General features: G+C 44.3%; 1 protein-coding gene across 6 annotated transcripts in view; it reads right to left on the bottom strand.

Moving 5' to 3' along the window:
- TTLL11 (tubulin tyrosine ligase like 11) overlaps positions 1–13,197 on the bottom strand; it is a 255,910-nt gene that overhangs the window by 35,643 nt on the left and 207,070 nt on the right. For all 6 annotated transcript variants that reach the window (XM_082467860.1, XM_082467861.1, XM_082467865.1 and 3 more), the window contains one exon: positions 7,103–7,354. In XM_082467860.1, coding sequence (XP_082323986.1) covers positions 7,103–7,354 — 252 coding nt within the window. The remainder of the gene's footprint in view (positions 1–7,102; positions 7,355–13,197) is intronic.

Below are 13,197 nucleotides of genomic sequence, written 5' to 3'. Positions count from 1 at the left end.
TCCCTCCCCACAGCTGGAACTAGTGAAGGGTGAATGGCAGGGAACCATGGGAGAGGAGGCTGAAAATGTGAGTTGAGGTCAGATCCGGTGGGTTCCTGTAATGTGGTTCATTAGGGCTCTAAAGGGCTGGGGGGAGGAGGGACTTTAGGATGGCAAGTCTTGAGTTGAACCTGGCTCTACCACTTAGAAGCAGATGGCTCTGATTAAACTACTTCCCCTTCTTGAGCCTCAGTTTCCTGACCTATAAAACAGGCAGTCTTTATTACAGTCACTGTGGTCTGGAAAGGTGGGCAGGCACGCTGAAAAGAGCATGATTTGGGCCTCAGACAGACCAGGACTGAAATCCTGGCCCTGCTGCTTTTTCTAGCTGTATGGCTGTGGACCATTTACTTAAATCTTTCATTGGTGCCTCTATTTGCTGGTCTCTTAAATGAAGATAATAACACCCGCCCACACGGCTGTTGTGAAGAGGAGACGAGGTAGGGCATCCCAAGGCCCTGGCACCTGGTTGGGCCACGACAACTGTTGGTTCCCTTCCTGATCTCTCTCTACTTTCCCTCTTCCTCTCAGAGCTACAACCATCTAGGCCCCTTCAGAGGCTGCCTGAGGCTGACCTTTCAGTGAAGGTCCTGTGCATTCTGCAGAAATGGGGCTTGCTAGTCAGAGTGTCTGAATAAAAGAACTTAGGCTCTGTGTTCAGAATGCAGGCAGCCCTCAGCTGGTCCAGAGGCACTTCCCTCCTGAACCAGGTCGTGCCGGGGAGGCGAGTCCCAAGACAGGCTGGATTTGCCCTGGGAATCCCGAAAGCTAGACCTTGGGGCCAGCTGTCTGCTTGGCTGAACTACACTGCATGCTGCTTTCAACTTTCCAAATGTGTCCACATCCGTCGCCCCGGCTATGATAAAGTGGTTCTTTGGTTTCCCATTTGTCATCATCCCTCGCGTGAACAGCTCCCTTAGGAACCTGAGAGGTCGGGGGTTGATTGGCAAGCAGGATTTGGGCATTCCAGAGGCCCCTCTCCAAAACCCATGCACACCCCTGACATGTGCACACGTGTGCCCAGCACGGTGCCTGGACGAGGCTGGTGCTCCTTATATGACAGCATCCTCCCTCCCTCCCTCCCTCCCTCCCTTCTTTCCTTTCTTCCCTGCCTGTATTCCTCAGGCCATCAGTTCACATCCTGCTTCCTCCTGGGCTCCGGCTCTGTATTTCAATCACAAGTCACAGTGGCAGACTTCAAAGCACATCAGCACACAGTTATTGCGCCTCAGTAACAACATGTCAGTGGATGCAGAGCTTTTCATGTCACCTGTCACTGAGATGGCTATCTCTATTGGGTCCTGCTGGGGACCCGCTCCAGTCTCTCCCAAGGTATATTCTAACAACCTGCACTGTTCATTTCCAAAGCTTCATTAGGAGTGGCTACGGGTTTTCTCTAATTATCGTATCCATGTCCTCTGGACCACTTACTCCCCACAGGACAGGAGCCCTGCCTAGCTTGCTCTGTGGGTTAATGGAGTATAAAAAGGGAAACCAAACTGACCACTGGTATAGTTATTTTTTTCCTGACAGGTAGAAGTTAGAAGTGTCAAACCTTTAGTAGGAGTCATAATTTACCGAAGAGGATTCTCCATTTATCCCCTTTCCAAAAGTAACTTACCCTCCCCTAGTGATACCTGCAAACACAGTCGATGGTAACATTTGCTACTGGGGCAGGGGAAGGAGGGATCTATGCTGGCTGCCGTAGACAGGAAATGCTTTAAAAGAATTTTGATTCTGTAGGCACTTCTTGGGCACCATCTGTATGCCAGGTCCTTTCCTGCCCATTAGCTCTCTGGATCTTTATAACCACTTTATGAGGGAGGTGTTCTTAGGCCCATTTCAATGATGGGTAAGCTGAGACTCAAGAGAAGGGACATGGCTTGCCCAAGATCACACAGCTGGGATTCACATCCAGGCCTCCCCTGGAGGATAGAGTAGTGGACTTGGGAACTTTGGGGAGAAATGGGGAGGTGGCCCAGCCCAGAGCTGCAGGAAGAACCCAAAATTCAAAAGACAAAGTCTCAGGTAACCCAGAAAGGCTGGAGCCTCTAGAGAGGCCCTGTTGGGAAGCTTTGGGATATAAGGCTGGGGGGTAAGACAATCAGGGTCACTTGGAGACAGGTTTTCCTAGGTTTATCCCCGTGGTCACCAAACATTCTTAATGGACTCAAACAGGAAATGTCTCCAAGGGCTAAGATTTTGGAATGAACTTTTCATCCATCCACCCACTCAGTATAGAATTTGTTTTGTGTGCACTATGTGTAAGTGGTATTCTGGGCCCAGTGAGTGACGCTGGGATCCAGATCAGTCTTGGATACGGCTCTCGGAGGGTAGAAATGATCTCAGAATCTGGGGTAAAAACATGAGGCCTTGGTAGCTCTTAATCATTTGAACAGTTTCCCCTTATGCTCTGGGATGCAGTTCTTCAAATGACTGATGAGTGATAGGATAAATTCTTCAGTGGAAGAGAAATCCAAGAAATATGGTAACATGAGAAGCCAGAAAGATTCCGCAGAAAGGATAGGCTAGAAACGTACATGGAAAAAATGAGCTTTGGAGTCAAAGGCACATGAGTTTGAATCTTGACTCTGCTATGTGACCTTGAGAAGGTCATTGACATTCTCTGCAATCTAAATTTCCTTATTTGTATGAGGATAAGGCAACTCGCCATATAAAGCTATTTTAAGGACTAGCTCGGTGCCTGGCACATATGACAGCTCCCAGCCTTCCTCCATGAACCAGTTTAAAGAAAGGTTTTGTTTTGTTTGTTTGTTTTCAGAATCAAAAGAATATGGGCACATAGGATGGAGAGAATCACAAATCATTCAAGTTCATTAGGAGCCTAAGATTAGAAAGATTTGAAATTATCATCCCCATTTTCTCTCAACAACTAGTGACATCTCACGGGAAATTTAGAAATCAACTTTTTCCACTCCATAAAATCCTATTTATAGAATTTCTTTTGTGTTCATCCTTCTCTGTGAAAGAAAAGAAGCTTATTTTTCCTGGAGAGGTTTCTGTAAGGTGAAAGCTAACAAATAATCAATATTTGTTTAAAAAAGAAAAAAAACAACCCACTCTCTAAATATCTGCGGGGGGAGGGAAAGACAACTTTGGTTTATAATGTTTCTATTTTTAAAGGCTATTGATATCCCAGGCATAAAAATCTCATGATATTACTGGAAAGAGATCATCACAGAACAGGGGAATTTTCAAAGTCACTGAGGAGTTAATGACAGAGGTGGGGGCAGGGCCCCTGACACTTCCATTCCAGAACATTCTAACACTCCATGCTGCCTCTCAGAGAATAACACCCCACAGTTACCCATTATGAAGCGTATTAATATCTCCTTATGAGAAAAGGGAGTGGAAGGGGGACAAAAAGGAAAAAGAGAAAACCGTTCTCTAATTTAGAAGGAGACCAGGATTAGAAACCACAAAGGACACGAGTGGGGATCTCCAAGCAGAATGGCCCAGCATGAAGCAAACACTCGAGGTGTGGAGAAGCTGCCTCCATTTTCTAGAAATAAACCCCGGTTTTGGCAAACCGTTTAATCTTCAGACTGCGGAAATGGAAAATGCAGCATGTGCCAGTTGATGTCAAATTCTGATGTAGGATATGTTCAGAAAACGGGTTCTTAGTGAATTACATAGAAATCCTCCCAAATTAGGAATCCGATGGAAGGAAAATAACAAAAATGCATTTCCCTCGAGAAAGCTGTCAAACTGAAGAAGCAGATAATTTCTATTTCTCAGAGAAAGAGATGTCTCCACACCTCAGCAATTATTATGAATTAAAAAAAAAAGAGAGAAAAGAGGTGCTTAATTCATGGTAATACGTGCTACTGTTATATGCCTCCTGAGGAAATGACACGACAAGCTGGTTAGATAGAGTTAAATCTAGACGAGAGGATGACAGTTCATTATTTCTCATTTCTTGGTGGAAAAGAAAAATAGAATACGGCCAGACTGGCATTAGCATAATTCCCTCCTAAAACTGCTGATCTATGCAGCACATTATGAGAGATGGTCACTGAAAATAAATTCGATTGGAATGTTTATTATTTTGTTCCCTCTAGTTCTCTTCAAGGAACTTGGAGAGAAAGAGTGGGTAGGACAGACGAAAGTCAAGTTCAACTTCTGCCGTTTGCGTGGGAGCTCAGAAGGGAGGGTCTCTAGCCAGCAAATATGTCTCTGGCACAGTGCCCCAGAGAAGGGCACTTGGTTCGATTTAACATATGGCATAAATATTATTAATTCATAATGAAGCGAAATTTAAACTGAAGTGGAAAGCAGAGAGAGAATAGTTGTTAGCAAGAGAAAATGCGTGCTGTTAAATTTAGCTGGCAAGACGGAACACATTCAGATATAAATCTGAAAGCAGAGAAGATCATCTTTTACAACAAAGCTGCTGTTGGGATGTCTTGGTACATTTTAAAAGGAGAAATCTATTAACAGTTGTGCAATGTTTTCTCCATTTCTTCCTGCATCCTTAATTACTCAGGACACTTGCTGGGTGGGTACAGAGGGAGGGGAGAGGGGCTCACTGTCTAAGCCTTTCTGCTCCGGCTGCCTCTTCCCTACCTGAAGATATTGTCACTTGTCACGGTCACCATCGCTCCCACTAACAGTACTCGGCCACAGGTTGGGAATGACGGCTGCAGGACCTAATAGTCGCTAACGTCACAAAGATGGGTTTTTCATGCAAACGTGAAAAACCCATCTTTTTCATATTTGTTCTTAATTATAGAGAACAAAGGAGTGGAAAAATCATAAAGTCTCTCACACAGAGACAGATTTGTAGCAATATTTTTGACATCATCCAGTTTCAGTCTGAGTGCATTTTAAGAATCTTCTCTGCTAGAACCATTCTCAATTCTTTTCAGGAATTTTCTTTTCAAGATTGTACATGAGCATACCAGTCTTCTTAATATGTACCTCAGCCTCACACCAGAGGTAACACACCGGTGGGCCCTATGGGCCGCCATGCTTTGATTGAACCCAGAATTATTTTCTGAATTGCCAACATTCAGTATAAACATGTATTGAAATTTTACATAAAAATCAGTATTTCTAGCTTCTCTTGAAAAATCAAACGCTTTGGTAATACTAGCCCGGCAACAGCCTTTCTTTTTGCCACAGCCCCACCCTCCTCATCCTTCTAGACCCCACCCACTGGTTTGTTTATCCTTCCTGCCTGAACCCTCCCCCCACCCCACCCTCAGGCAACTGAGATTGTGATTCTTGTGATATGTAATTTTTTTTCAAATCTCTCCCTCTCTCTTACATCTTAGTAGAATTGTATTAGGAGTTAAAAGGAAGCATCTGACCAACGTCTTTTGCTCTTCCTTCCTTCTTCCTTTTTCCTGCCTGGAACTTGACCACGATGGCTGGATTTTGAGCAGCCATCTTGTGACCATAAGGCATCCCTGAAGCTTGAAGCACATGCTCAGGGTGGGTAAGCACAAAGACAGAAATTGGGGAGTTGATCACATTGTGGAGTCATTAACCAGCCCTAGAAGCCCCACTGCCAAATTTCCTGTTATATGAGAAAAAAATTAATTTTACTCTTTAAACCATTTATAGATGGGTGTCTATTCCTACACGTCAAATGCAATTCTTAAATGAGTCAGAGGGTATCACGTTAGGTAGTTTTCTCAGGGAAATAACATGTGCCTGTTGACTTTCTTGAAAATTCCCTCTGCCTCATGGAAATAATAACCATAAGACTCCCATTTCACAAACAGCTCCCATAAACTAGGCAGTGGGTCAGATCCTTTATGATATATTACGTCCCAACCTCATAACAATCCTGCAAGGTGGGAGAGATTATTCCTGTTTTACAGATGAGGGAACTGAGACTCACAGAAGATAAGGAATTTGCCCAAAGCCACACAACTGTTAAGTAATATGCTTGGCTCTGAAGCCAATCCTCAAAGCTTGTGCTCTTTCCATGGGGTTTTCTTTTCCCCTGAAACTAACACAAAGCCCCTCTCAAAATCACTGTGCAAATATGACTTCAGGTTTACTGAGATGGCAAAAATTCCTGCTGATACGTCTTCATGCCATCCTATCAGGAGTATCAGAGTGCTAGAGTTAGAATTTATAAAATTCATTTAGAGAAAAGCATATGACAAATGGTTTCCAATTCAAGACTTCTAATTATTTGCTTTCATGAAAAAAACTATGAACAGGGTGACTTTGTGTTGCCAGATAGAAATATTAAAACCAATGATGAGAAAAACAATAGCAACATGGGATGCTGGCAGGTAGTTCCTCTGAGGTGTATAACATACAATCCTAGGGTATTGATAGTTTCATCTCCATTTTATAGGACCATTGAGGTTCAGAGACTGTCACTAACTTACCCAAGGACACACAGCTAGTAAGTGCTCCTGTACTGCCCCAAAGTCTCCCAGAGGGTAGAGGCAAGTTAATGAATAATCTCAGGAGATTAAGTGGCAATGGCTTATTTTATAGGCTGTGGCAAAAACACAATATCTTTGTCTCATGTTTTATCTTTAAAATTCATGCAAATTTTGTATTATACTCTATAATATAACCACATTATTTTTATATTAGAACAAATGTATTAAATTATTTATCAACGGAATTATTTAACTTTTCTCTCCTGAAATTGACACTTTGGAAGATGTGGCTTGTTTCTCTGCTGTGGCTTCATTAAAGCTCAGCCCTCAGCCACGTACCACTGGGAGAACATCACCCCAGTTTTAGAAGCACGAGGTCTGTCTGAGTCCAAGGGGCACTTATTCATATATGAATAAGGACCTAGCTCAAGGTAGCGCAGAATTGTTTTCCAACCACAAGCATAATGTTGTGAATACTGTCACATCCATAACATTCATTAATTCATTCAACAAACAAGAGTCTACTATGTGTCAGGCCCAGTGCCAGCTGCTGGGCCAATCCAACCCCAAGTGGGGCCGTGATCTGGCATCACAGATTCTCCCAGGCGCAGCCAGAGAGACAGGACCAGCCAGATGTGGGGCTGGTCTCCACCCTGCCGGAATCCCGAGCCAGAGGAGCTGGTCTCACTGACCTGATGAAGGTACGAAAGCCTGTTGGTCCCAACTTCATTGTCCCCTTGATACCCAGGAACCGGATAAACAGGTTTGCCATTCTGTCCACCAGGCGCAGATAGTTGAACTGCTTTGCATACTTGGGGAACACCTGCTTGAGGCAGATGGAGGGCAGGTGGGCTTCGGGATTGGCGCTGCCTGCCGAGGCACTGGCCAGATCGCTGTCAGAAGGCTCTTCCTTTGAGGCTAACGGTTTCCCAAGCTGCCGAGACCTGCAGCACACAAGGAGTTAACGACAGAACCAACATTTAGAGCGGGCTTTACAGCACACAGTGCTTTCCCTTGCAAATTCTCCTTTCCTTTAGATTTATAGCAACCTGGAGGGGGGGTGTATTATTACTATTCTTAATGTACAAACCAGAGAACTGACCTCAAAGAAGTGACCTGCCCAAGCTCACACGGCTAGGGTGTGGCAAAGTCAGAACTTGAACCCTGGACAGAGCCGGGACTAGAGACTTACACTTCCTCTGTTCTACCATCCTGGCTTCCCAATATGGACAATTTCCTTTTCTGTACTCATGACTGAAGAGAATACTCTATTATGAAGCAGTCTGGGTTTGATTTCAAACTCCTACTTATGGGTAGTAATTGAATAATTAAGAAATATAAAAATCTCATTGAGGGCTGGCAAGAAGCCACAGACAGTTCAATGAACAATGTGCAGAGATACATCAGTTACCCGATTCTAGGAATAGGCACAATTGCATTTTCTGGCTTAACTATTTTCTTATTTGGAACTCGTACAAAAAAAAATGATCGTACTGTTGTGATTCCTTAGTCTGGATATTTTATTCTGAAATTATCCTGATACTCGAGAAAGTTCACAGCCACTAACTCTCAGATATGCACCTCCAGCTGCAATGTTCTCACCTCCAGACACACAGCTCCAGCTATCACCTGTTTACCCTCCAGGATGACCCGCAGGTACCTCACACTGACATGACCATTTCCCCTCACCCCAAATCCACACTCCCTGTCTCCTCGAATGTCACCACCGGCTGTCGGTGACCCAAGCAGGAAACATCTGAATAAACGCCAGCCCCTCCTCTCCCTCTGTCTCCACAGCATGCTTAGTGTTCCCTGGAACCCGCTCCACTCTCCCCCTGCCCTGGCCTTGTCTGCTCTCTCCCGGACTCTAACAATGGGGTCTCCCGCCTCCGGCCTTTCCCATCCACAGACCCATCCTCCACATGGCACCTGAGGTGCCCTTTTAAAGCAGACCTGGCTGGGATGTCCACTTCCTACAGTTCTTTGTGGTTCCTGAGTGCCTACGTGATAAAGTCCATACTCCTCCCTCTGGCACACAAGGCCCTTCCTGATTTCCTCTCTGCCCTCCTTATTTCTTGTCATTGCCTCAGACACACTGTACCCTTCAAGGCCTTGACCTCTGCTGCCGCCCCAGCCATGGCCGGGCCTGGACATAGAGACCCGTGCTTGCTGGACGCCCAGCCCCCTTCCACACTCAGTGCCTGTCTCTGCACCTGCAGCTCACCTTGCTTTCCTGTCTCTTGTCCTGCCCATAGTGGATGGGGGGGGGGGTGCCAGGCTGTAACCCTTTCCACCTGTGTGTCGGTTCCAGAGACAGAACCCTTGTAATAGCAAACAATGAATCTGACTGCACATTGAATCTGTTACTTTTACTTTAACCTTTGTGTTCTCTTGCTTCTGCTACAAGTTAATCACTAAAGAGATGTTGCCTATAAGCCTAAATGATACATAATGGCCCGTCTCTGGGTACCCTGCCTCCCATGTGATGACTGTTAAGGTAAAATACCTTTGTTTAGCTCACAGGAAACCTCCTGACTAGGCCCACCTGTGAATGGCTGCAGGAAGGAAGAAATTAACACATCCCCTCTGGAGTCTGACCCAACCAGGACTTTACCCCCTCCCGTTTTAGTATGAAAGAAGCCTGAATTCTAACTCCAGGAAGATGGTTCTTTGGCACACTAGTCCACCGTCTTCTCAGTCTGCTGATTTTCTGAATAAAGGCGCTATTCCTTGCCCCAACAACTTGTCTCTCTATTTATTGTCCTGTCGTGCAGCGGGCAGTACGAGCTTGGACTTGGTAACACCCTGAGCACGGTGTGAGCGGCCAATAAGTACCGCCCAGCTGGCTAAGAGATCCAGGAAAAGAAGAGCCACATCCCATGGTGCTGAGCTCAGTACCAAGGCCATTTTCTGCTCTTTTCTTTTCTTTATTAAATGGCCTCGTCCCCAGAGCTCCCACTTCCAAGCACACCATCAGTCACCAAGCTGGGCTGTCTTGGTATCTTCACACCTGCTTGCCTCAGCCTTTGAAGACTTTCCCAGCCCTGGCTGCCTGGCACATTTCTGTTCCACTTTCAGAACCAGCTCAGCTGTTGCCTTGACCATGCTGAAGACTGTCTTTCATGTCCCACTCCTGCCCCTTGGACTTCTTCACTCCTCTCAACAACTGCGCTGCATTTGCTTACATGCCAATCCCTCTCACTGTTTTGTGAGCTCATGGAAGGCAAGGACCACATCTTATTCAACTCTATTTCTATAGGACCTGGCACGTATTAGGTTCTTCGGAAATGTTTCATTGAATTTATTGAGTTGGGAAAGTTTGCTTTTAATAGCAAGGTAAGCTTCAGATAAAACATCAAGGTTATGATGCTTTGTACCCACCCCATAAGCTCGTTTAAATGGGAAAGAGGTTCGAGAGAGAGAAACAGCATACTTGACGGCCCTGCCAAAATGGTCTTTTCTTTTTTTTTTTTTTTTTAAACATCTTTATTGGAGTATAACTGCTTTACAATGGTGTGTTAGTTTCTGCTTTATAACAGAGTGAATCGGTTATACATATACATATGTCCCCATATCTCTTCCCTCTTGCATCTCCCTCCCTCCCACCCTCCCTACCCCACCCCTCTAGGTGGTCACAAAGCACCAAGCTGATCTCCCTGTGCTATGCGGCTGCTTCCCACTAGCTATCTATTTTACATTTGGTAGTGTATATATGTCCATTCCACTCTCTCACCCTGTCACATCTTACCCCTCCCCCTCCCCATATCCTCAAGTCCATTCTCTAGTAGGTCTGTGTCTTTATTCCCATCTTGCCACTAGGTTCTTCATGACCTTTTCTTTATGCTGGTCCAAGGAGCCAGCCTCCAAGAAAGAGAACCCCCTTGTGTGAATAAAAGGTCCTGTAAGTTCTGTTCATGGTTCCTTCTAAGTGGGTCTCAAAGCGAGAACAGGCAGAACCAAAGAAGAGCAAAGGAAAACCACTTCTAAAGTTCAACAGTGTGGAGGGTCCCGGGGCAACAAATGCTCCCTCCTACAAAGGGGAGGGACCTTATTCCTCCGGAGAAGCACCACATTCCCAGGGGGAGCGGGATGGAGTGGGTGCAACTTCCCTTCAGCTAAACTGGTTTTATCATCACCTCCTTGAATTTAAGACTGTAAATAAAAGTCAGGTGGTTACACTTCAGATGAAATAAAATGTTTTCACATTAAGGTTATAGGAAGAAAGATGAGAAAAAAAGCAGCACTGTTACTGGAAATTAGCTCTTAAATTCCTGGATAAGTGGCAATCACTAACTTTAAAAGCACTCATTAAGTTTTTGTTAAAGGAAAGATTTGGAAATATACAGTTTGAATACACTCCATGACAAAGAAAAAGGCTGAGAACTCTTCAATCAACAGAACCGTCCCACTTTCATGATCTCATTTGCTCTTCACAAAACACGCGCAGTACACTGTTATTTTTATACCCCTCTTCCAGACGGAGAAACTGAGGCCCAACAATGCGAAGCAGCTCTTTGCCCTGGCTGAACTGGAATTACACATCAGTTCTCCTAACCAGGGCTGTTTCCGTCTTGCTGCCCTATTATTCCAAAGCACATCATGGTTCACGTTGGGGGTTACCAAATCCAAAGGACTGTTATTTATTTTTCCTTTTTAAATAGTTTTTTAAAAATTATAATAGTAATTCATGGGCCTTGTAAGCATTTTGAGAACTGTATAAAGGAATCAGAATCATTTGTAATCCCACAATTCAGGGATAAACACTACTAATGTTTTGATTTTTTATCTATGTTTATAAGTTAGGATCACATCATGGGTAGTTTAAATCCTTTCTTCTTACACTTTACATTATATCATACGTGTCTTCCCGTGGCATTAAGTATGTTTTCATGAGCATAATCTCTCATGGACATATAATATTCCATATTATGCCTGAACCATAATTTAATTGGCCATTCCCTGTCAGTCAGATATTGTCTACATGGCTCGTCTTTGACTAAATAGAGTCTGGGAGCCAGTCCCCTAAGCCACGTGCTCCCTCCCAGAAACATAACATGTTAACAGCTAGCAGCAGCCTTGGAGATCATTCTGTCCAACGATGTCATCTATTTTCTTTTATTGTGGTCTAATGTACGTAACATAAAGTTCACCATTTTAACCATTTCAAAGCATGCAATGCACAATGTTGTGTAACCACCACCTCTATCTAGTTCCTAACCTTTTCACAATGATGTCATTTTAGAGAAGAAATGACTCCCAGGTAGATAGGACATTAGCACCAGTGGGTCATCTGACTGGCAGATCATCCAAGGGGGTGGCCGTAGCTTGGGTTACCTGATGAGGGGGACCTCACCACCTCCAGGGCACCTCTCAGGCTGGGAAGGTTTTCTGGATGGCACATCAGAGGCTGTTCTCCCTCTGGTGTCCATAGCCCACATCCCAACCCACCCTCAGAGCCTCACAGGATGGGTTTGTCTTCTCTTCTCCGTGACAGCCTCTCACATTTCTTACTGGATGACTACCATTCCCCTTCCTTCCTGAATCCCAATTAATAACCTCAGGATGAAAAGGGCCCTCAAAGCCACAGATATTTTCATGGACTCAAAACCACAAATTCAGGCAGAAGTGGTTTTACTCAACTGGAAGAAGGCAGTAAAGATATAGCTGATATATAAGAGGAAATAAAACAAGGAGAAATGGTTATTCTGCTAGAGATAATTCCAATTATCACACTGAGATCCAAGTTATCACAAATACTGTAAAATCCTGTTTTTACTTAATAGCATTTTAACGGAAAAGTCAGACTTATGAAATAGAAGTGACTGGTAAAGAAAATATAAATCAAGCTTACTTGGGGTCCTTTGGGGTATTTTTTTTTAAATTGAATTTGGTGTGTCCTTGATTCATTAAAATAGGGGAAAGAATCCTGGAATGTTTTATCTATTACTGTCTTTCAAATAAAATGGAATTTTGTTTTATTAAAACTCTTGTGAAAAACCACCTACCACTATTTTGCCTGGAAAGCCTACTGTTAAAAATCACTACTATTTATCAGGGACCCACTCTGTGTCAAGCAGCTTACTACCTATATATGATCTCACTGGTTTCTCAAAACAATTCTACAAGGTAGGTAGAAACTAGTCCCATCTTACAAATTAGGAACCTGAGGCCCAGAGAACCTTAATACTTGCCCAATGTCACAAATCAATAGTGGAATCAGAATTTGTACTCAGGACTGACTCACTACACACCCGAGGCTTAGCTCACTACGTAGCTCTTGTGCTAATTTGATTTAAATCAAACCAAAGACTTTTCTTCTGATGTACAAACTACATATGTATATATTCTTGGGAGTTAACAAAATAGGAAGGTAGATACAGCAAGTTCCAGTTTCAGAGAAGGTGCTTGAATTCTCTCAGAGAAATAATTCCCATTTTTAGTGAAGCATCCTTCAATAATTTATTCGTTCATGAACCATTTCTCAAGCACTTACCTGTCCCAGGGGCCTGGGCTACACAGGTGAGGTGGACACAGTCCCAGCTACCCAGAAGCACATGACCCAGTGGGGGAAGACTAGACCCATCCACAAACAATGACTGAGCCAGGTGGGAGTGGCCAGGTGAGCATCCAGAGATGGGACCTGGAGCATATGGAAGTAGGTCGGCTTGCTGTGTCTTAGTCGTGTACATGAAGGGGAGCAGGTAGGAATATGACCAGGAAGCCAGCTTGGGTCTGGGTCTTATAGGATCTTGAGTGTCAGACAAGGGAGCTTGGATGTGGCAGTGTA

The sequence above is a fragment of the Balaenoptera physalus genome (assembly GCF_965194825.1).
Source record: "Balaenoptera physalus genome assembly, chromosome: 7".
NCBI lineage: Eukaryota > Metazoa > Chordata > Mammalia > Artiodactyla > Balaenopteridae > Balaenoptera > Balaenoptera physalus.
This window is presented reverse-complemented; position numbering and strand designations above follow the sequence as displayed.